This window comes from Meles meles, chromosome 7 (genome assembly GCF_922984935.1).
Source record: "Meles meles chromosome 7, mMelMel3.1 paternal haplotype, whole genome shotgun sequence".
NCBI classification, from domain to species: domain Eukaryota; kingdom Metazoa; phylum Chordata; class Mammalia; order Carnivora; family Mustelidae; genus Meles; species Meles meles.
This window is the reverse complement of record NC_060072.1, coordinates 109,721,115-109,747,093: the sequence shown is the minus strand read 5'-3', so window position 1 is coordinate 109,747,093 and position 25,979 is coordinate 109,721,115. Positions and strand designations below refer to the sequence as shown.

Below are 25,979 nucleotides of genomic sequence, written 5' to 3'. Positions count from 1 at the left end.
TAACAAGAAATACAGTGAAGGACATCTTACACATCTTACAGACAAAAAACAAATACACATAAATGAAGAACTCAAATACAGACTGAGTTACAAGCATAGAGTATGTGATCCCACAGACCAGGTTTTCTAATGTTTCCAAAGAAATTAAGTCTGGATACCTCAAACTGTCGGACATTTCCAAGGACAGGCTTACATAGCATGGTTTAAACAAAAAAAAGGGGGAGTGGGGGGGAATGTCTCTTGGGTTAGAGATTTTTAAGGAGTCAAAGACAATCAAAGAAATGTTTCCTTTTCCTGTAAGGAAGGCAAAAAGGAAATTCAGCTTTAAATAACTCTTTCCCAATTCTTCTTGTTAATCTATTTTAAGAAATCTAAAAATAGCATTCCAAATCCAGTCACATAATATTCTATGGAGGACACTATTTTAGAAGAATGTACAAATTACTGGTGTTTTATGGTTTTCTCTTAATACATAAAATCTAGCACACTTAAAAATTAATGGTTTCCTTATTGTCACCACCTTTGAGGGGAGAATAGAGTATCTGCAAAGATTTCAAATTTTCAAAGTTTCATATCCTCTTCAGAGAGTGAAAGCTTATCAAAATAATAAGCATTAAATTATTTTTCCGGCTGCAACTCTATAACATATAGTTCAAAGTCTGAAAGGACAGGCTTATTCTTTAGATCAGTGATTCTAAACAAGGGGTGATTTTGTTACCTAGGGACATTTAGTCCAGAGACATTTTTGGTTATAACAACTGTGGGGGAGCTGGAAAGGGGATGTGCTCCTGGCATCTAAATAATCTTATAATACACAAGAAAGCCATTACAACAAAGAACTATCCAAATGTAAAATAATACTAGGGTTGAAAGTTCTGTTTCAAATACATCTTCTGAAGAGTAGGAGTTAGAAAAGTTAAAACCAAGTTCTCAGAATAAACTCATTTTCACATTTTAAAATAAAGTCTTAACAGGTAGATACTTTTGAATACATATAATCTAACACTTTTTTAGAAAGTAAACTACATATAAATTCAATTTCTTTCAAAAGAAAGTAACTCTATATGTATTATATAATAATTATTATTATAATTATATAAATAACTACATAGTTAATACATATCAACGGAATGACCCAGTAAGATTGATAGTTACATAAGGTTTTGTCAACAAAATTCCCTTTACTTCTCTTTACATAACTTTACGAAACAGTCTTCCAAATGATTCCAGAAGCACATAGAGAACTCCACATCTCATAAGTAAAACTGATCACTTCCCGAGTTCAAGCTAGAAATTTTTGAAGGCTTATTTCACATAATGAAAATTCTAACAGGGCCAGGTTTCAAAATAAAAGGAGTATCAGAAAACCAGTTAGGATGCAAGGTACACCTGAAACATACCTATCACACTCTTGGCAAAAGAAGCCCGTTTCAGGGTTGCCAGACCTAGGTCTCCAATCTTGACTGAGCCTGTAGGGCCAGTGATAAAGATGTTGTCACACTTAAGATCTCGGTGAATAATAGGTGGAGTTCGAGTATGAAGAAACTGAAGTCCTTTAAGGATCTGACGGCACCAGCTTCTTAGAACTTTGATCTTCATCACCTTAAACCTTTTCAGGTACCTAGAAAAGGCAAAGTACACCAAAGAGGTTATCAATGATATGAGTTTACTGCTTTGAAGAATTCCATTAAATTCTAGCATATCTGAGATAGGAATATCAAATTTACAATATTAAGATTCAGTAACCTTAAAAGTTAGTGATACTTTTAACAAGGTTAAAGAGGAAAGAATAACAAGTGGTTGGCAAATGCATTCTAATAATAAAACACAAAAAACGAATTCCTTAAAACTGGATCACTACTAAAATAGTTTAGAAGTTAAGAGATAGAAAAATAAACAACAAAAATTTTTTAAAAGTTAAGGGGTAGAATTTGACTTCTGGTAAATGGTGAAGTAATTCTTACTGGACACAGATATAATTATAAACTGTAGTAAAAAAATATAAAAACAACTACTTCAAGGCTCTTGAGAGCAATCAAAATTAGGCATGAATTGAAAGGGAGCTCATATGAGGGAAAAAAGGAAACATTGCTTGAGCTTCCTATTTTCTAAATCTTTTCAGTTGAGGAAAGGCTCTAGCCTGAATGTACAGCTCAAGTCTAAATAGAAGCCTATAGCCTTACTAGCTGAGAAACAGAAAGAGTTCAAGATGACCACAGCAGCTAGAACAGTGCTGTCCAAAGAACTTTCTACAGTGCCAGTCTGTTCAATATAGTATTCATTATACAAGTATAAATTAAAATTTAAAATTCCATTTTTCAGCTGCACTAGCCACATTCTAAATGTTTAACAGCCACATATATCAAGTGGCTACCATTTTGGATTGTACAAATTATAAAACATTTCCATCACCACAGAGAGTTCCAGTGGACAGCAGAGATCTAGAAAGTAGAGGGAAATCCCAGAAGGGTGGTACAGAAAGGGAGTCCCAAATCCTGACTAGCCATTCTGCCCAAATCTCTTTTAAGATAATAAAAATGTTCTATACCTTAATCGGATTTTGATTACATGAGTGAATATGCCTTTGTCAAAACTCATAGAATGATACCATTATGACTAACTATACTTTTCATTGTATCTACATTTTACTGTAAGGAAAAACAAAGCATATAAATATTAGAACTTTAATGAAATAAGCACTTGAGTGTTTACACGTGAAGCATACTGAGGTCTACACCTTACTCTGGAATAAATAAAAATTAGGAAAGATAGGGAAATGATTAGATGGACATATGTGGTAAAGTAAATGCAGCAAAAGTTAATAATAGAACCTAGGCAGTGAATATGTACATGTTCACTGGTAGTTCTTTCAATTTTTCTGTATAACTGAAAAAATTCTAGAAGAAAATTTGGGGAAAAAGTTGAGTCTGGCTTGTATCTCACATTTACAAAATGATCAAGTATATAAAATATAATAGATTACTATATATTAACCTTGTAACTTATAATTTCATTAAATTTGTTTAGAATCACTGGAATTTTCTATGTGAACAATTACATAACCTGCAAACAAGGGCAGTAGTATTTCTTTTTTTAAAGATTTTATTATTTATTTGACAGAGAGAGATCACAAGTAGTCAGAGAGGCAGGCAGAGAGAGTGAGAGGGAAGCAGGCTCCCTGCCGAACAGAGAGCCCGATGCGGGACTCGATCCCAGGACCCCGAGATCATGACCTGAGCCGAAGGCAGCGGCTTAAACCACTGAGCCACCCAGGCACCCCGGGCAGTAGTATTTCTTACATTCCCATCTTTATGCCTTTTACTAGTTTTCCCTGTGTTTGTATCTTATTTAATGGGTGGCCCTCTGAAACAATAGTGAATGTAAGAGGTTAAAACAAGTATTCTTGCTTTGTTCCTAATCTCAAGAGCAATGGTTAAGTTTGACATATTAGTTATAGGTGGGTGGATGTTGTTTAGCAGTTGGAGGAGGTTCCCTACTCTTCCTAGTTTGGCTAAGAGTTTTTAGCCATAAATAGATATTGAACGGTCAAATACTTTTCGACATATTTTGAAATGATCATATGCTTTTCTCCTCTATTCTGTTAATGTGATGAATAACACTGATTCATTCAATGTTAAACCAACTTCATGATCCTGGGATAAACCCTCTCTCGTATTAATGTATTGTAATTGCTGGCTCCAATCTGCTATTATTTTGTAAAGGATTTTTACATCAATATTCATGAAGGACATTATTATTTAAAAATTTCTTTTTCCATAATATCTTAGGTTTTGATATCAGTGATATCAGTGTTATGCTGGCTTCATAAAATGAGTTAAACTATAATTGTTCCACCTCTATATTTTGAGAAAATTCAACACAGTGGATTTTCCCATTTTTTATTAAGATAAAATATACATAAAATTTACCATTTTAGAGTGACACTAAGTAATTCATACTGTTATGAAATCATCACCACCAACTATCCCCAGAACTCTTTTTATCTCAAAAAAACTGAAACTTCATACCCATTAAACAATAACTCCCCAAAGCCACCTTCCCTTGGGTTCTGTAAACTACCACTCTACTTTCTGTTTCTACGAATCAACTACTCTAGGTACCTCACAGAAAGTGAAAGCAGTAGTAGTATGTGACTTTTTGTAACTGGCTTATTTCACGTTGCATAATGTCCTCAAGGTTCACTCACATTACAGCACGAGTTAGAATTTCCTTGCCCCTTAGGATGAAAAATATTCAACTATGTGTGTGTAGACAGAGAGACAGACAGACAGGCATGCATGCGTGCACACACACACACACACATATTTTGCTTATCCACTCTTTCCTTGATGGACACTTGTGCTGCTTCTTTTAGCTAAATAGTGATAAAATAATGGTCAAAAACTTTCTAAATTTGACAAAAGACATGAATCCACATATCTGAGAAGCTCAACAAACTCCAAGAAGAATACATATAAAGAGATTCAGATTCCTATATAACATTCAAACTGTTGAAAACAAAAGACGAGAGAATCTTGAATGCAAGAGAGAAGCAACTCATCATAATCAAAAGATCCTCAGGAAGACTGTCAGCCAACTTCTCAGCAGAAACCACAGAGGCCAGAAGGCAGAGAAATGACATATTTAAAGTGTGGAAAGGTGTGTGTCAGGGGGAACCTGTCAACCAAGAATTTTATATCTAGCAAAATATATCCTTCAAAAATAAAGGCAATATTAAACAAAAGCTGAGAGACTGTTAGTACACCTGCCCTACAGGAAATGCTAAAGCAAGTCCTTGAGGCTGAAATGAAAGGACACTGGACAGTAAACTGAAGCCATAGGAAGAAATAAAATCTCTGGTAAAGGTAACTACACAGCTAAATATAAAAACAAGTATTAATGTGTTTTTGGCTTGTAACTTCTCTGTTCATTTCCTATATGATTTAAAAGGCAAATACATAAATCAATAATTATAAATCTGTATTAATGGGGACACAACATACAAAGATGCAATTTGGATCTTTGCAAAATCTACAAAAACACACAAGAGGTGCAAAGCTGTAAAGGAACAAGGATTTTGAAGCCACTGAAGCTAATCTGGTAACATTTCAAACTAGATTGTTAGAAATTTATGTGTTAATTGTAATCCCTAAGGTAACCAACCACTAAGAAAATATTTTTAAAATACATACAAGGGAAACAAGAAGGGTATTAAAATGGTTTATTACCCAAAAAAAATTTTTTTAAAAAGCAGTAATGAAGAGAAGGAACAAAAAAGGTGTCAAAATAAAAAAAAAAAAAACAACAACAACAAATAGCAAAAGTGCTTCCTTATCACCAATTATTTCAAGTATAAATGAATTAAATTTTCTAATCAAAGAAAGGGCTGAATGGAGATAAATATGATCCAACTACATGTTGTCTACAAGAGACTCACTTCAGATTCAAAGACCCACACAGGTTGAAAATGAAAGGACACAAAAAATATTCCATGCAAATAGTAACCAAAAGGGAATAAGGTGGTTATATTAATATCAGACAAAAAAGACTAAGTCAAAAACTGATATGAGAGATAAAGAATATATACTGATAAAAGGGTCAATTTATGAAGATTATAACAGGTATAAACATAATACACATCAAAAAAGAGTTCCTAAATACATGAAGTAATTACTGACAGAATTGAGAGGAGGAGTATACAGTTTTATAGCAATAGTTGGAGACTTAATAGCCCACTTTCAAAAGTGGATAGACTGTGGTGCCTGGGTGGCTCGGTCATTAAGTGTCTGCCTTTGGCTCAGGTCATGATCCCAGGGCCCTGGGATCGAACAATGAATCGAGCTCCCTGCTCCGAGGGAAGCCTGGTTCTCCTCCCACTCCTCCTGCTTGTGTTCCTGCATTTGCTATCTCTGTCAATAAATAAAATCTTAAAAAAAAAAAAAAAAAGTGGATAGACCATCTACACAGAAGACCATTAAGGGAATAGAGGATTTGAATAATAAACCACCTAAACATAAGAGAAATATATGGAACATGATACCCAACAACGGATGAATACATATTCTTAAAAACACATGGAACATTCCCTTACACACAAGTATTTATAGCAGGACTATTAGTGATAGCCAGAAGGTACAAACAAATGTCTCTAAGCAAATGAATTGTGGTATATCCATGAAACAAAATATTATGTAGTCATAAAAAGGAATGAAGTACTAATATGTGCAACATCATGAACCTTGAAAACATTATGCTAAGTGAAAGCCAAACACAAAAGGCCCCATTATTTTAGGACTCTATTTATATGAAATACCTTGATCAGATAAAACCAGAGACAAAAGCAGTTAGTAGTTGCCAAGGGCTGGGATTAGGGGGAAATGGGGAGTTGCTTACTGGGTTTGTTTTGCAGGACTGAAGAGTGCTAAAGAATAGTTGCACAGTAATGTGAATGTACTTAACATTATTGAACTGCACACTTAATAATGATTAAGATAGCAAATTTTATGCTTTTTTAAAAGATTTTATTTGAGAGAGAGAGAGAGAGAGAGACAGCAAGAGCTGGGGGGAGGGGCAGAAGGAAAGGGAGAAGCAGATGTCCAGCTGAGCAGGAAATCTGAGAGTGGCTCAATCCCAGAACCCTGGGATCAGGACCTGAGCTAAAGGCAGACATTTAACTGGCTGAGCCACCCAGGCACCTTGCTACGTTTTTTTAACAGAAAACGTAGAAAAAATTCCCATCCATAAATTGTAGAGGTCAGTATAATTCCTCATCTTGCACATGGAGAACTGAGGCCCAGACATGGAGAGTTAGTTGACCCAAATCACAGCTAGGCAGAAGCAGAGCTAGGAGTAGAACTCACCACTCCTACTCTGTCTAGTGCTTTCTACTACACCCTCCTGCTCCCTTAGCTCTGAGGCTCGGAAACAGAAACAATGATAGGGAAAGAGAGCTTTAAGCTTAGAAAGAAAAATGCCAAGAACTTAGATGGTGTGCAATTAAAGAGTAAATACACTGCATGGGAAGGAAAATGGAGAATAACTACTTAATGAGTACAGTGTTCCTTTGAGGTGATGTAAATGTTTAAGAACTTGATAAATCATGTAGTGGTCATACAACACTGTATAGACAAAATATCTATACCTGAATTGTACACTTTAAAATTTTAATTTTATGTTCTGTGAATTTCATCTCAATTAAAAAAAAATCTAGCTTTATTTCTATTTCCTGAATCAAAAATTTTTTTAAAAAAGATTTTATCTATTCATTTGACAGACAGAGATCACAAGTAGGCAGAGAGGCAGGCAGAGAGAGAGAGGTGGAGGGAAGCAGGCTCCTTGCTGAACAGAGAGCCCAATGTGGGACTCGATCCCAGGCACCTGAGATCATGACCTGAACCGAAGGCAGAGGCTTAACCCACTGAGCCACCCAGGTGCGCCTGAATCAAATTTTCTAACCCATATTATTTTTCAGGTATGGGTGTCAATTTAAGTATTAAAAAATATGCGGAACAAAGGTAGAAACCTAAAAAGTCCAAAAAGCATGAATGTTGGAACCAACTCCCATCCCTTTTGCTTCTCTAAATGCTACCAATATTCCTAATTATTCTGTATTCTTCCAGTATGAATATGGATTTGGATCTCTGTTATAGTCAACTTTATTAAGCACTGTGAAAGACAACAACTTAATGTCCTGCTACTCATTTGAACTGGTAACAAAGTATTAACAAGAAGCAGCTTATAGGACTTGCCTTCATTGAAGTCATATATAACTATATGAAAATATGGATTTGTTTTAAATCTATATGCTTGGGTGGGGGCTGTGCCCTGGTGCTCAGGTCATGATCCTGGGGTCCTGGGATCAAGTCCCATATTGGGCTCCCTGCTCAGCAGGAGAGCCTGCTTCTCTCTCTGCCTGGTGCTCCCCCTGCTTGTGTGCTCTCTCTGTCAAATAAATTCTAAAAATCTTCGTTTTTAAAAGTAAATCTATGTGCTGAGAACTAAATACACATCCTCAAGTCCTTCCTCATTCTCTTGATTCTTTCCTTCTAGAATGATAATTAAATCTAATGTCTTCTCACTCCATGTCTCATGTTCTTTTTGCTGATATTCATATTTATTCTTTTTAGTTCAATGTATTCTGCTGTTTAACCTAATCAATGAAGTTTTAATTTTAAGGATTTATTCTTTTTTTTTTAAGGATTTATTCTTATTTCTAAAAGTTCTTTGGATCTTTTCTTATTACATCTGAACTCTTTTTTTTTTTTTTTTTTTTAAAGTAATGCCTACACCCAGCATGGGGCTAGAACTCATGATCCCGAGATCAAGAGTTGTGTGTTCTACCAACTGAGGGACAATTCCACAGAGGCTTAGCCTACTACGTTAACCCAAAGTCTCTCAATAAACTTTTTAAAACAAATAAAAACAAATTTAAAACAAATGTCAGAGGGTACTCTTAAAGGGTATGCCTGAACAGATTATTGACAGCCCACTAAAGTACCTAAACTGGTGAAAAGAATCTCAAGATACAGATATACACATAACTAATAACCACAATTTTCTTTAATTCATTCAAATAGTTATTAAATTTCAGGCATAGTGCTAGGGAGCACAATCTAGTGGAAGAAAGAGATATATTAACAAACAGCTTGGATGACGAGGATAAAGATGTTACCATAAATATTGGAGAAGCTGAGTGGGGAAACCAGAATTTGCAGGAGGGAAAAAATCTGCTGGCTTTTCAATATGTTAATCTTGAGCATCCAAGAGCACATGCAAGTCGTTACATCCAAAAGATACAAAACTGTTTCAAGTATCTGGGATGAATTATCTCAGTAGTATTAACTAAAGAAAGTGGTAAGGAATGAATACATACCAAAGAGACAATTTTTAAAAGTCCAGTTCCTCCACAATTAAAAATTTAATATAACCATATAATTTATACTACATTTGACCCTGGAACAACATAGTTTTGAACTGTGTGGATTTACTTACATGCAGACTTTTTATAGTATAGTACTGCAAATGTATTCTCTCATGATTTTATTTTCTCTAGCTTACTTTATTATAAAAATACAGTATATAATACATATAATATACAAATAGGTGTTAATCAACCATTTATGTTATCAGTAAGACTTCTAGTCAACAGTAGGCTACTAAGTTATGAAGTCTGAGGGATTCAAAAGTTATACTTGGATTTTCAACTACATGGAGGGTCAACTGTCCCTAACTCTCACTTTGTTCAGGGTTGACTGTAGTTTCCTCACTGAGTACATGTAATCTGAGACACCTGGGATTCCAAAGGCAAACTCCCATTCCTACTTTAAAACTCTTTTAGGGAAAGGGAATACCTTGTTAGGAATTGTTCAAATGGAGAACAAGAAATTTCTGTGTTTGACCTGTTTTCATGAAAGAAATGATGAGTCTAGGTATTTCGGCTTTAATTTCTGATACTAAGGTAAATGGATTTATCTAGCAATAACTGTCACAGTACCATCTGAATCTGACATAATAATAGTTGCACAGATGCAGCAATAACTGTCCAATACAAGGTGATAAAGTAAATGGAGTAAATGGAGTAAGTAAATAAGCTTCAACCTCATTTAAACCACTAGAGGGCCACATTGTCATATGATTTCTTGATCCCTCAGTTGCTGCTCAATTAGAAGTGCAAATCAACATCATTTAAAATAACTAGGTTTATTCTGTAATAACTTATTTTAATATTACCATTAAATAATTATCAAATTATTTTATACACCAGAGGACTTAGTGGGCAGGAAAATGTCCTACCAAGAGTTGGAGGGATTGTTCCCTCCTTGGTATGCTTGGCAAGAAAAGCAGGACTGATACAATATGATATGAGAAAATTCAAGTTCTTTTAAACTTTGGTCAACTTTTATAATATTGATAGACTTACGTTTTAAGCGTTCCAGATGTCATAAGTTCAGTCACCAAAACAATGCACTTCTTCCCTTTTACTGTGGACTCCCAGGAATCATAGAATCGAACAATATTGGGATGCTGAAGGCCCTTTAACATTTCAGCCTCTTCTTTAAATCTCTGCCTCTCAGACTTTGTTAATTTTCGATCCTAAAATCATGAACCAAAACAGAATGTGGTTTAAAATAACAGAATACCAAGTCACACAGTCAAATTTAAATGCTGTTAAGAATACACTTATCTTGATAAGAAATGTATAGAACTGCTGAATCATACTGCACAGTTGAAACTAATATAGCACTATATGCTAATCAGACTTAAGTTAAAATAAAATAGTTTAAATAGGAAAAACAAAACCACCAAAAAATAAAATCTGCCATTTGCAATGACGTGGATGGAATGAGAGGGTATTATGCTAAGTGAAGTAAGTCAGAAAAAGACAATTATCATATGATCTCACTGATATGTGGAATTTGATAAACAAGACAGAGGATCATGGGGGAAGAGAGGAAAAAAGGAAATGGGACAAAACCAGAGAGGGAGACAAACCATAAGAGATTCTTAATCTCAGGAAACAACCTGAGGGTCGCTGGAGTGGAGGGGAGTGTGAGGGATGGAGTGGCTGGGTGATGGACACTAGGGAGGGTATGTGCTATATGGTAACTGCTGTGAATTGTGTAAGACTGATGAAATTCAGACCTGTACCCCTGAAACAAACAATATATTATTTGTTAATTTTTTTTAAATGGGGGAAAAACAAAGAAAAAAACCCACAAAAATAAGTTCAAATGCCAAACATGTACTAAATTACAATGATCAATAATATTTAAAACAGGAATGCTATTAACATTGAAGTTACTAATAACTAATAATTCTTCAGCCTTGGGGCGCCTGGGTGGCTCAGTGGGTTAAGCCGCTGCCTTCGGCTCAGGTCATGATCTCAGGGTCCTGGGATCGAGCCCCGCATCGGGCTCTCTGCTCAGCAACGAGCCTGCTTCTCTCTCTCTCTCTCTCTCTCTCTCTCTGCCTGCCTGTCTACTTGTGATCTCTCTCTCTGTCAAATAAATAAATAAAATCTTTAAAAAAAAAAAAAAAAATTCTTCAGCCTTTCATGACTGTGAGACAGGGTAAAGTAAACTTAAGAAAACTGGATTATAATGTCGTGCTTGAAATTATTTCAATGTCTTTATGTTAACATGTGCCTCAAATACAGTATCATTTTGTGGCTACAGTTAACTTACCACTTCTAAAATATATGATTTATTGCTATGCAATCTATGCAATTTAATAACATGGAACAAGTATGAGATTTTGGAGGAAAAAATATCTAAATATAAATTCTAGTTCTGTCTTTGCTTTGATTAGAATTTTCTTTAAGAAAACATTAAATAATCTACTAGGTATGCTTTCATCATGTTTAAAGCACCTGGCACTTCATAGGTGATGTGATGTTTCTGAGATGAACTGGGGGAAAGCACTTAATTTGTTGATCTTCCCTTGACAAGGCCCCATATACACATACTCTGAATTATTCTGTATATTAAAATTGAAACTATCTCTGTCACACTAATATTCTGTCAAATCAAGCAATACATATTTTAACAAAAGATTCCAGGCATACAATAAAGTAATGTGCCCATCACACAGTTAAATAAATATAGACATAATTAATTGTCCTTCCCATCACTACTCCTTACCCCTGAATAACTACTAAACTGAATTTGGACATACCACTTCCCATACAGGTTTTTATACTTTGTGTTAAAATGTTAAAATTTCATAAAATGTTATAGAATATGTTTTTCTTTATTTTTTTAAAGATTTTTTTTTGGGGGGGGGACAGAGATCATACGTAGGCAGAGAGAGAGAGTGAGAGAGAGGAGGAAGCAGGCTCCCTGCTGAGCAGAGAGCCTGATGCAGAGCTCGATTCTAGGACCCTGGGATCATGACCTGAGCTGAAGGCAGAGGCTTTAACTCCACTGAGCCACCCAGGCTCCCCATGAGTATGTTTTCTTTAAAAGCTTGTTTTTTTTCATTCAGTATTGTTTGAGATCACCTGTGATGATATACCAGGCACTACAAGGTATCTACCATATTATTATAACTTGGCTTTGTTCATCATCACTGTTACACAGTCACCTGTTATCTAAATATATCATAATTTATATCATCTCCTATTGATTAATCTTTAGGCTAGTCCCCATTTTTTGCTACTATAATATTGCAGTGGTATTACAATATTAATCTCCTTGGCTATAAATTTAAATGTGTCTCTAGGAAACAGGTTCTTAACTTATTACAAAGCTAAAGTAATCAAAACAGTGTGGTACTGGCATGAGGACAGATATGTAGACCAAAGGAATAGCACTGGAAGTCTAGAAATAAGCCCATACATCAATTATGAGTATATATACCCGAGAGTATTCAGTAATCCTGTGATTTTTGTCACCAACAGCCCTAGATGTTTTGGTATCACATAACAGTGGTTATAGATTATCTCAAAATATCATTTACATTAATCATTACTTTGAAATTGACAATTAGATCTTTCAGTTGATCTGATTAGTATACACTAACAATGCTCACTATAATACAACTTTAAAATTTTTTATAACTATTTTAGTACAATTAGTATCCTTATAATCCTATGTATTTTACTATATAGACTTAAAACACTATTCTAGCCTTCAAAAGAGACAATGAGGCACAAAAATACTAAACATCTATTAGGATCATGTCTAGAATTACTTAATCATAAGAAATAGGCACCTCCAATATTCATTCACTCTTTCCTTCTTTCTTTCTAAGATTTTATTTATTTGACAGAGAAAGAGAGATCACAAGTAGGAGGAATGGGAGAGGAAGAAGCAGGCTTCCTGCTCAGCAGGGAGCCCAATGCGGGGCTTGATCCCAGGACCCTGAGATCATGCCCTGAGCCAAAGACAGATGCTTAACCAACTGATCCACCCAGGCACTCCACACCTTCAATTTTCATAGCTATCAACAAACTGCTTTTCAAGGGGACTGTACTAACACACTCTCTTAATAGCATTGTATGAAGGTTACCATTGCTAAACAGGGTCACCAGTAATTGGTATTACCAGACATTAACTTTTATCAATGTGATGGGTGTAAACTCATATCCTGTTTTTTAATTTACATTTTTAGAGGCAAGAATGAGAAAAAGTTTTTGTTTTCTTTGCAGACTACTTGAGTTCCTTCTTCTGTGAGATGCCTAATCATATCATTTGTTTTCCTTCTTTGTAGGAGTTCTCAATATATTCTGGATACAAATCTTTTATTAATTTTATGTTGCAAATGTCTTCTCAATTTGTGGTTTGTAATTTCACTTTGCTTACGATCTCTTCTGATTTTGATGTTTTTATTTCACTGCAGTTCAATTAATCTTCTACTTTATGGTAGGTAGGTAGGCTTTATCTCTTCAGTAATTCTTCCAGTCACTGAGGACATACCTTTTCCTTTCCTTTTTAAAATATGTATGTTTTGTTTGCCATACTTGGGAATTTATTACTGAGGAATTTATTTGGTTGGATAAAAGGAGGATTGGCTGGTTTTTTTTTTAATCAACCAATAACTTAATACCATTTGATGAACAATCCATCCTTTCCATGTAAGTGTAATTTTATTTCTAGATTCTATACTCTATTCCAATGGTCTATCTATTCTGCACTAATACCACAGTTTCTTAGTTGCTATAGTTTCAAAATAATTCATTCTTGGTAGAACCACTTCCTATAACCCTTCCTCAACTTTATTTTCTAAATTATCTTGGTTATTTTTTTCTAGTAAGAAGACTTTTATTTCTATAATGTAGAAATTACAGCATGAGCCAACTAAAACTATCAGAATATTATCAAGAATTTTAACTAAAGGCATATAATTTGTAATGCTATAGAGACTATATAATCTGTTGAACAATTTTTCCCAAGTGGTATAAATTAATTTTATAAATTAATTTTAAAAATTTTATTGTAAATTTACATGCCACTTAAAAAAAAAATCACTATTCTCATCATCCCCCCCATCTTATACATTATTTTTCTACTACTTTAGCTCCCTCTTGTCCTGTTACTCCTTTTTTTTTTTTTTTTTAAGATTTTATTTATTTATTTGACAGACAGAGATCATAAGTAGGCAGAGAGGCAGGCAGAGAGAGAGGAGGAAGCAGGCTCCCTGCAGAGCAGAGAGCCAGACGCGGGGCTTGATCCCAGGACCCTGGGATCATGACCTGAGCCCAAGGGGCTTTAACCCACTGAGCCACCCAGGCGCCCCTGTCCTGTTACTCCTTAAGATAACATTATAATTGTTATTTAACAGTATTTGCTTACTTATATATACCTACATATCTTTTTGTTCACCTTTCTATTTTGCTCCTTATTCTCTTTATCTGGGTTCATTTTTCTTTTTCTGTGAAATGTTTTTCAGAATTCTTTTAGGAAACGTTCCATTAGTGTTATAATCCTAGGTTATTTGAAATGTTTACTTCATCATCACTCTTGAATGATAGTTTAGATAGATGTGGAAATCCAGGCTGGCTTATTTTTCTTTCAGCATTTTCAAGATACTGTTTTGTGGTGTTCTGGTATCTACTACAGCTGTCAGTATAAATGTCCTTTCTAAATTTATCTGAATTTTCTCTAGTTGTTCGAAAGACTATTTTTTTAAAATTGTGCTCTGCACTTCCAGTACCATGCACCTAGTTTTATGTATTTATAATGGGGCTGATTGTGTTTCTAAGCCAAAAGTTTCCAGTATTTATCTTCAAGTCAGGAGAATTCTCAGTTATTATCTCTCGGATTATTGCCTCCTCCTATTTCCCTTTCTCTTCTTTGTAAGATTTCTATGTCTTATGTGTGAGGGTGTGTGTACGTGTGTGTGTGTGTGTGTGTGTGTGTGTGTGCACGCGCGCGCACACAACATAGCTCTATCCCTCCTATCTTAACTTATCTCTCATTTTCCATTTCTTATACCTTCTGGACAATGTTCTCAGATCTACCTTCTTGTTCACTAAGTCTCTCTTGAGTCATTATATCTAAACTGCTTATTACCTCTTTTAAATTTTTTTAAATTAATCAAACTTTAAACTCCAAAGGAAGAAGGGATGCAAAAGACATGTGGCCAAGTCTCAGTCCTTGTTCCAGAAATAAGAGATAAATGAACGCAAACCAGATGAACACTTCCAACTGACCACACAAGTCTTGGAAGCTAGGTATAAAGGTAAGAGGGCATATAATTGGATACCCACAAAGAAAATAAAATTGTTAGTCTGTCACCAAAGGCACCCATCAAAGGGTGTGATAAAAGGAACTCAGTCACCACTCCCATCCCTACTCTCCTAATATCATAAACAAAGCTAGGAGGGAAAAAAGAACAAAAAGGCTGGGCACTTAACTAATGGCTTCACTGGGGAAGGAATTCTGCTGCCATTTCACCAGGCCTAATACCTGGGGAAAAGATATGCCCTCCCCATTCAGTGGCAACTCTAACACATGGGTTTTGAATGAGACGTGATAACTGACAGCTCAATTTGGAAAGAACCCCTTTAATCTCCCCACATTCCCTGCTTCATGAACATTAAGTTTTCTCAGCACCTTCCTTGGAATTTCCTCTGTTCCAGAGTCCTGCTCCACTTCCAAAATATCACTGCAAGCTTGGCTCCTCTCAAAGTTCCATAAAGGCCCCTTTTCACAGTCTTTAGTCACTTCTATTCCCATTCTCAACTAGATGCTTACAATTATCCACAAGTCCACTGAGACTCAGATTCATGGCTGCAGAGCTATTTTGTCCTGAATTATCCTCCTAAAAAGTTCCTGCTCTGGAGAGAACAAACAGTGAAAAGATAAAGTCAAAATATCTAAAGGCAGATACCTGAGGAAAGTAGCACTTGTCAGTTTTTAATCGCAATGCATTTTCTTTCTTTTCTTTTTTTTTTTTTTTTGCATTTTCATTTCTTGAATCTCTTTCCAGGTCTTTATTAAATCAGTCATTCTACTACCCCTTTCTAACACTAATTTAATGTTTTTAGTCCTTCAACTTTTTAAAATAACTTACCTTTAAAGGCTCAATTCAATATGACTTTTATCTGAGTTACTGAGGCTTTAATTTTACCTACTGTTTTGGTTCACTTGCAGTGGTTTGTTTCTTCATGTGATTCACAATACTGAGTAAAATGGTTATCTTAAACGGTGATTTGTCTGTTGGAATATCCTCAGTTACAGGTATATCCCTGTAGATGTTCTGAAGTTTGTTTAGGTCTAGTGCCCTACGGATATTACTAGCCTTGGCCATTAACTCCATGCAATCAGTTCAAAATCAAAATCACCTGTGTGAATACAGGTCCTTGTTTATAAGTTTCCAGGGTAAACTTTTTCTTTCACTTGACCTGAAGAAGCTTGTCTTTTCCTGGGATCCAGGCCCATGATCGAGCTCAGCTGGGAGTCTGGTTCTTCCTCCCCATCTGCCTCTCCCCTTGTTTGTGCTCTCTCTCTCTCAAATGAATAAATAAAATCTTAAAAAAAAAAAAAAAAAAGAAAGGAAGAAATGGAATTTTTCTCTAGTCTGTATTTTCATTAAAGGTATAGCTCTCTTCAAGGAACAACTTTACTGCATCTCAATTCCACTACCTGCTTGGGCTTAAGATGGTAAAATCATGCCTCTTAGTTATTAATAAGATTGGCAACTATCCCAGAAAAGTTCTCATCGTGTCAGTTCACACTTCTCCCACTCTGATTTTTTGTTTCTTCTTAGTTTTTAGACCTTGGAGATTATCCTCACATTCCTACAAGCTTATACTTAAAAGGATGGTTTTTATTATTCTTTTAATAAAAATTTTCAAAATATCTGGTGTTTTACAGTGGGAAGAGTTTTCAGTTTATTTGATTTTCCATTTATTTACCTACAGTAGGGTTTCCCTAAATAAATAAATAAACACACACACATACGTGTGTGTATATATAAATATATAAACAAATCTTCAAAAAAAATATATATATACATATACATATTTTAAAAGATTTATTTTGGGGCACCTGGGGGCTTAGCTGGTTAAAGATTTGTTTATTTTATAGGGGAGGGAGAGAGAGTCTTAAGCAGACTCCACACTGAGCATGGAGCCTGACAGGGGTCAGGACCTTGAGATCACAATCCGAGGTGAAACCAAGAGTCAGACACTTAACTGACTGCACTGCCCAGGCACCCTTCCCAAAATACTTTTTAAAAAATCTTATTTACCATACATTCATTCCTAAATGTTCCTCATTTAAGGAAAATTTATACAAAAAAAAACAAGAAAAATCTAGATCACTTATTGACTCCCTTATAAATGACTAAACCTCACTATAGTTGAATTAAAACTTATTTTAAAGAAATTGTGAAGCTAATCCAGTCTCAAAACAATCAGAAGACGGATATCACATGAGCCAAATGAATTATGTTCTATCTATAATTAAAAGACATTTATTTTTTATATTTTAATATACAGTCTGCCTTTCTTGATTGTCGTGATAAGTGGTCTTTTGAAAGATTTATTTAAAGAGAGCAAGTGGCAGGGCCTCTGGATGGCTCAGTGGGTTAAAGCCTCTGCCTTCAGCTCAGGTCATGATCCCAGGGTCCTGAGATCAAGCCCCACATCAGGCTCTCTGCTCTGCAGGGAGCCTGTTTCCTCCTCCTCCTCCTCCTCTCTCTCTCTCTGCCTACTTGTGATCTCTGTCTGTCAAATAAATAAATAAAATCTTAAAAAAATAGAAATAAAAAAAAAGAGAGAGCAAGTGGGGAGCAGGAGGGCACAGGGGCATGGGGGAAAGAAACTCCAAGCAGACTCCATGCTGAGCTCAAGAGCCCCTGGGGAGCTTGATCTCACAACCATGAGATCATGACCAGAGCTGAAACCAATACTCAGGGAGGCTCAACCGACTGCACCACCCAGGAGCGCCATTAATGAGTATTCTTATCTTCTGTAGCATGCAACATCCATTTTAGTTTTTAGCAATTACTGTACATCTTCATAAATGTTTGCTTAATTTTAACAAATTATTTGATTACCCTGTATCAGACAATAGGATATAATCAACATCAGGGACAAAGGTCCAGAGGCATTAATTTTATTATGTATGATGAAGAGAAAAAAACTGGGTACTCTGAGAGCATATTACAAAAGACCCAATTCTGTGTACATGATTGTGTATAAGCTAGAGTTAATCATGTAGGAAAAGAAGAAACCCTATCAGCAGGATACTCTAAGAATTAAATAAGATCATGGGTGTGAAAGTACCCACAGTTGTGGTCACATAATACTTGAAATGCTTAAGACCAAAAGGATCTGTAAAAAGGGCTAAAGGTAAACTTGGAAATGTAGGCTATAGATTGGGGTTGAGAAGATTCAAATTTTAGTAACAGTGAGCTTTGAAACTTCAACTTATTTACTTAAATTTTATTCACCCATAGTTTAGAACTGCTAGGAAATATATCACTTACACCACTGTAGCTGAGACTTGGAGTATGGATAAGGGAGAATGCTGCTTAAGAGTAACAGCTTAAATATAAATTATGTAAAAATAATCATTGTAGTACAAATAGGAAGTTAATTTTAAGTCTGAATAATTCTCTGTATAGGGCTTTCACAAAATCTTTACATAGTTTAAAAGACATACTGAATCTTCAATTGTGAAGTGTCTTCTCTAAACTGATAGGCAATTTTAAACAGAAATTGTTACGAGATGTGAAATACGACACTAACACAAGTCACTCTAGTTGTTACTTAAAATTTAATTGTATTTAAAATCTAAAGACAGTTCTATTATATCTACAATTCAGAGTTTTCAAAAATGTTTTAAAGTACACAAGGCTGGGGCGCCTGGGTGGCTCACTGGATTAAGCCGCTGCCTTTGGCTCAGGTCATGATCCCAGGGTCCTGGGATCGAGCCCCACATCGGGCTCTCTGTTCAGCAAGGAGCCTGCTTCCTCCTCTCTCTTTGCCTGCCTCTCTGCCTACTTGTGATCTCTCTCTCTGTCAAATAAATAAATAAAATCTTAAAAAAAAAAATTCTATTACAGTACACAAGGCTTAGGGGCCCCTGGGTGGCTCAGTGGGTTAAAGCCTCTGCCTTCGGCTCAGGTCATGATCCCAGGGTCCTGGGATCGAGCCCCACATCGGGCTCTCTGCTCGGCGGGGAGCCTGCTTCCTTCTCTCTCTCTGCCTGCCTTTCTGCCTACTTGTGATCTCTGTCTGTCAAATAAATAAATAAATAATATCTTAAAAAAAAATAAAATAAAGTACACAAGGCTTGGGACACCTAGGTGGTTCAGTCAGTTCAGCATCTGCTCAGGTCATGATCCCAGGATCCTGAAATCAAGTCCTTACTCAGCAGAGAGCCCGCTTCTCTTTCTGCTTGCCACTCTCCTGGCTTGTGCTCTCTCTCCCTCTTTCTTTCTGACAAATAAATAAAATCTTTAAAAAAAAAAAAAACACAAGGCTTGCCTAATTTTCTGCTGAAACTCAAAGTAATTTACTGTTATTTTTCTCTACTACCACCATCTTATTTCAAGCCATGATGATCTCTTCTGAAACCTACTAAATCATTTCCCAATCTAATCTTACCTTATATAATGTTTTCCATTTTGTCCATACATAGCCAGAATGTTTTTAGTGCCAATTTAATCAATTCTAAAGAATGTCTACATAATTTTTAGAAATACCATTTTCACATATTTCTTATTTCTGAATTAGAATGTGTCACACTACTGGAGTTTTAGACTCAATGAAATATTGTATGTCATGATACTGTTTAAATTTTTTAATAACTTTTCTACAGCCTTTAGGACAAAGGGGAAAATCGCTGTGACCTAAGAAGTCTCACATAATATGGTCCTTGCCCACTCTTCAAGCCTAACTTCTTATCTAACCTTTTCCACTCTTAAGCATGCTACGCTTCTTCCCATATAGGTCTTTCATACATTCAGTTTCCTCTGTATCTAGGACACCCTTCTAATAACTTTTTTTTTTTAAACCTAGTTAATGCCCAGTCATCCTTCAAAGATCAATTCATTTCCTTAGGGGCACCTCCCCTGACTGTCCTTTACTCTAGGTCATCCTACCCCACTACACACACACCCACCCACACACACACACACACACGTACATATCTTTTTATAAACTATGTATATGCCTTTTCAGAAGTCGTATTACATTGAGACTTTTTCTAAAAGCAGTGACAAAATGCTTTTTCAGTGTTCTATATTTAGCATCTGACAACCCAGCATAATGAACTTACTCAATAGCCATGTATTGAATGAATCCATGAAAGTGCTTTCCAAGAAAAAAAAATGTGTATATCCTTAACGTGCAATTAGCATTTCCCCAGGAATAAAAGAAATTTCTATGACTTTAAAAAAAGGTGAGAATTCGGGGTGCCTGGGTGGCTCAGTGGGTTAAGCCTCTGCCTTCAGCTCAGGTCATGATCTCAGGGTCCTGGGATTCAAACCCCCACCCCCACCCCCGTCGGGCTCTCTGCCTGCTGTCTGCTCTGCCTATTTGTGATCTTTCTCTTTGTCAAATAAATAAATAAATAAAATCTTAAAAAAAAAAAAAAAAGCTGAGGGGGATTTTTTGGGTGGCTCAGTGGGTTAAAGACCCTGCCTTCAGCTCAGGTCATGATCCCAGGGTCCTGGGATCGAGCCCCGCATCCGGCTCTCTGCTCAGCAGGGAGCCTGCTTCCTCCTCTCTCTCTCTCTCTCTCTCTCTCTCTCTGCCTGCCTCTGCTTACTTGTAATCTCTGTCTGTTAAATAAAATAAATAAAAATCTTAAAAAAAAAAAAAGGTGAGAATTAAAATTGGGTCTCTGAGTCTCAGTAAGTCTAATCCAATGACCAACTTATAAAGGTCACAGCCATTTTGATTTTTAAAAACAATCTGTAAAAGCTCATTGTAAAAAGCTGCCAACTATTTACCACAAAGTACAAAAAAAGGGGGGGGGACCTCAAACAGGGACTTCTTCCTCACCAAAAAACTACAAACAGTTTCCTTGTAAACACAATAAATGGCAGTCTTGAAATTCTATTGAAATATTACCTTTTATCTACTTTTGCTATGTCATCCATACTGAAAATAGAGGCTATTTTAAATATTTATTGTGCAGATTTTTATCCTTGAAAATTACCGATGATTTATTTTAAGAGGTCTGAGAACCTTATAAATCTTTAAAATTAGAAATATGTAACTACATGAGTACAGATTATCAACTAAGTGGGGAGAAAACCCAAACAAGTAACTTGGTGTATCTTTCAGTTAATTTGTCAACTTGTTCTACCTATAATCATAAAATACCTAAGAATGACATTATTCATTAATTCTCAGGAAAAAACATGTGAGATATTAGATAGTATGACTTTAACAGATAAGCAAACTCAGAAAAAAAGTTCATAGGAGAAGAAGAACCAAGAATTAAAGGAGGATTTGATTCAAAGCTCATGTTCCATTTACTATACTAGAACAAACATTTTGACATTTTGTAAAGCTTCTAAAACAATGTTCTCATAAAAGCCATGTTGATATTTCTATTACCTAGAGATCACTGAAAAGGACTAGTCACTTTACTAAATTATAATTCAAGATAGAGTAAGAGGAATATATACTATTTAAATGTTACCAACTGTCAAATTATCATGAAGACAATGATAAAATTAAAAAATAAAGAATCAAATGATATTTCAAACAGATTAGCCACTGTTGCTTTTTAGGACCTTCTCTCCAACATTATCAAGCTGGATATTCCTGGGGGCTTAATACACTATCATTCATCTACTTCAGTGTAAACTAGAGCTGATGCAGCTAACCCACTCTATTCATTTCATTCATTTCTTTCCACCTACATAAAATTGTTTTGACAGGCTAAATGAACAAAACTAAGGATCATTGTCACATGACCTCCCATAATATACACAGTTCCAGGCTGTTGAGGGGTGGAGGTGGGGAGCTGGGTAACAACTAAAACAATTGTTCTTCTCAGTACCATCCAAATAACAGTGCTCAGTAGATTATTTGCTGATGTAATTTCTTCTTGGGTGAAAAACACAATGTTAATATTTGGTACAATGGCCTTTAGCAATTTGCTTTTCTTCATTTGCTTGCTTTTAAGAAGCTTATTTTAAACATCCTTTAGAGTCATTTTCTCTTTATCCACAAATTTCACTATTTTCTAAAGTAGTGATCCTATCCTTAACTAATGTTTATTAGCCCAGAAGCAAACCTTCCTAACTGTTCAATGAAACAGTGAGATTGGTTTTCATTAATTAAGTTTACTGGCCCCTCTGTACCCCCAAAATATCTGGCTCTCAAGTCTTATTAACATTTAGCCTTCTGTAGCATTTTATTTTTAGCAACATTCAGTTTTACTGCTAAATTAAGACCACAGATGATAAGTTTACGTATCAAAATATGGGTGGAGAGAAGTGCCTGGAATTCTGTGATTAAAATATTTTAGGTCAGTATTGGAGTCCTCCCTCCTTATCATTTTTTGCACCACTCTGACTTAGCAAAGACCTAGGCATCTATTACATCTTTTAAAGTGATGCTTAATTGTGGGTGTTGGGATAATGAAATTAAACTTGTCTTCAGGAGGAAAGCAGTCTGGAACACTGCTTTCCAGTTACCACTGAGTAAAGAAGTAATTTTTTAAAAGGTTATTCTATATTTTGAAAGAAAGGAATCATGTAAGTAATTATTTAAGTCTGGCATATCTATCCTGCATAGGGCTACATGGTCTAATAACAATTCCAAGATGACAGAAGTACTTTGTACTTCTAAATACTTCTAAGTATTTTGCTTTTTTAAACTGTATAGGTAACTTGTGTTTTTTGTCTTGAAAATTTCAGAATAAAGACTGGAGGTCTGGGGAAAGATGGGAAAACAAATAATAGAAGCAAAATAATGATTCTCATGCAAAAGCTCTTAAATGTTAACAACAAAAATGATTAACAGCGCTACTAAGGTGTTTTGAAATACAATATGAAATACAATATGAAAATTAAACCTGGATTTTAAGTGGCCAAATCTGCGAGTAAATTCCTACTACAAATTTCTTTTTTTTTATTTTTATTTATTTGACAGAGAGAGAGATCACAAGTAGGCAGAGAGGCAGGCAGAGAGAGAGGAGGAAGCAGGCTCCCTGCGGAGAGCCTGATGCGGGGCTCGATCCCAGGACCCTGAGATCATGACCCGAGCCGAAGGCAGCGGCTTAATCCACTGAGCCACCCAGGCGCCCCCCTACTACAAATTTCTTTATGGCCTTCTTATCCATACCCTTAGAGAAGAATAGGGTCTATCCCATACAGAAGTCTACATTAGCTTAATTTTACTCAATGGGTCAATAGATATGATCATTATGGGGAGGGGAGGGAGAGTAGAGAGTAAAAGGATATTTTTAGAATTACATTGTATCACCTGCTTCTCCATGGAGTCTTTTTAGAACTATTCTGAAAGAGTGAGTACCAGCTTCAGAGACTGAAAAAGGTCATCAAAAGAATAGTAAAAAATAAACCAAACAAACAAACCAAACTCCTGGTTGCTCTAACTCCCAATCAACCCCTTCTCTGTTCCAAAGCAGCAAGAAAAAATGATCTACTTACATAAAAAAGTCGAGGGCTTTCTCAAACCAGACTAATTTATATAGTTTTATCATTAAGCATCCTCCCAAATCATCCCCAAATCTGGGCCACAAATATGTAATTTTGGAGCCTAAGAGATTCTCTCCACTCATCCATCTCCTTATGGGGGAAGGGGGCACAAAAGTGAAATAATTCAAGCGTATCCAGAACCTGGCACAAATAGAAAGCTTTACGTTAATGCTACAAATATAACAGATACTTACAACAGATAAACCACACAAAAAAAGTAAGCACATTCAGTCTTATTACGAAATAGCAAACCATTTTCACTAAATCATTTACAATATCCATTGTAATAGCAAAACTCAGAACACTACTTAGCCATCCACAAAAATTCAAAAGTTTTTATTAAAATATATTAGATTCATTTGAACATGAGAAAACAATTAACGGAGAGAGCTAAATTCCAATTGTTATAGATAGGACTATGGACTAAAACTTTTTAAAGAAAGCAAAAGGACTGAGAAAGGGACAAGACGGGAAGTTGAATGTGGAAAGAAAGATTAAAAATATTCTTGCTCATTATAGGAAGGAAATTTTACACTTCAGAGATAAATGATACCCTGCAGTGGGTATGAGAAAGTTTCCAATTTGGGGGGAAACAAAGGGTTCCCAAAGGGGAGACCAACAACACATAACTAAATACTCAAACAGTTATTAGCACTGAAACTTAGTATCCACTAAATTTTCTTCCTGTTAAGAATCCGCCACCACAGGAAAGTAAATGCTGTAGGTGCACAATGCAAAGCAAGAATCTCACCAAAGTATTCACTGTGTCTGATATCCAAAACTTGTCTCATATGTCCATAAAAGAAATCAATAAAATTAAATCCAGTATATAAGAACACAATGCATTAGCTTGTCAAAAGGCATGACCTAAGGAAGAAAGACCAAAGCACAACTTTAAAAAATCTTTTATTATTTTTTTTAATATCTGGAGAGATTTTTATTTTTCTTAAGATTTTATTTGTTTATTTGACACAGAGAGAATGAGCACAAGTAGGGAGAGCAGCAAGCAGAGGGAGAGGAAGAAGCAGGCTCCCCCAGACTGAGCAGGGAGCCCAATGTGGGGCTCAATCCCAGGACCCCGGGACCATGACCTGAGCCAAAGGCAGACACTTCACAACTGAGCCACCCAGGCGCCCCTAAAAAAATCTTTTAAAAGAGAGACACACAACACACACATACCACATACACATGGAGACGTCTCTGAGTATAATATACCCATTCATGTTTATTTAAATATTTGTGTATTACTTTTTCTTTTAGGATCCTTTCCTTATCAGCTCAATCTTAACCTCTCCCTCCGTCTCAAATCCACTTTGGGGGGCAGGAAATAAGTATTTCAACTTTACAGGGAGACCCAGGAATGCAGAAAGAAGTAACACTTAAAGAGCAGAGGAAAAAAAAAACAAAATAAAAAAGCCCAATTTGCACAAGTGCACCTGCCTTAATGAAGTTTTTTGTTCATGAGTTGTAGGGTCTAATTTAATGCAACACTTTACTAATTCTGGAATTCAAATTAGTATTTACAAAGGTCTAATGCACACATTATCAGCCAAGACTCAATAAATCTCCAACCCTACAAAGTTTCTTCCACAAATTAGCTTATTAACAACTTCAATTTCCCACTTTGTCTTTGTCTTCCCAGGCCATAAGACTGGAATTTTTCAATCCTTGTAATTCCACAATTCCATCATTCTCCATATCCCATTTCCATGCTGCTAACTAGTAAAACATACAACTATCTCATACCAAAACGATTACACTTTCCCTATATCAATCTATCCTTTTGAAGGCAGATTCCTCCAAAACACTACTTTTATCATGCCAAGTCCCTTGCTCAGAAATAGTGAGTAAAAACTAGCCAACTCTCCCTAATTCTAAGAATTTTCTGGGGCCATTTGTCAACTAAGGATTTCAGGAGCATTAGCATAGCCCCCGTGACTCAGTCACCAGGGAAGTACTTCTTATGACCAGTATGTTTTAAAAGTACTCTATTAACATTAAATCCAAATTCAAAAGCCACTCAGATCCACCTTTCCCCCACCCCCAAACCTTCCACATAACCCACCAGATAGGAGGGACTCCTATACTTCCACATGCTATAGCTTTTGCACTCCTATAGCTGAAGTAATTGACACGAGTCTTAGTTTTCTTGGCTGTAAAACGGAAACCTCATCTTTCATGACTAGGAATTATTCTGAGAATTTAAAACACTGCATGCAAGCTTCTAAAACTATTAAAGTGATTATATAAAGTAAGACCATTTTAAAAAAGATTTACTTATTGGAGAAACAGAGGGTAAAAACGCACATGGGAGGGGCAGAGCATATCCTGCTGAGCACAGAGTGCTG

The 25,979-nt window shown here is 35.7% G+C and overlaps 1 protein-coding gene across 12 annotated transcripts in view; it reads right to left on the bottom strand.

Annotated features, from left to right (window-relative positions):
* WNK1 (WNK lysine deficient protein kinase 1) overlaps nucleotides 1-25,979 on the bottom strand; it is a 152,310-nt gene that overhangs the window by 70,545 nt on the left and 55,786 nt on the right. For all 12 annotated transcript variants that reach the window (XM_046011979.1, XM_046011965.1, XM_046011969.1 and 9 more), the window contains exons 2-3: nucleotides 9,920-10,092; nucleotides 1,401-1,621 (exon numbers count right to left, since the gene is read on the bottom strand). In XM_046011979.1, coding sequence (XP_045867935.1) covers nucleotides 1,401-1,621; nucleotides 9,920-10,092 — 394 coding nt within the window. The remainder of the gene's footprint in view (nucleotides 1-1,400; nucleotides 1,622-9,919; nucleotides 10,093-25,979) is intronic.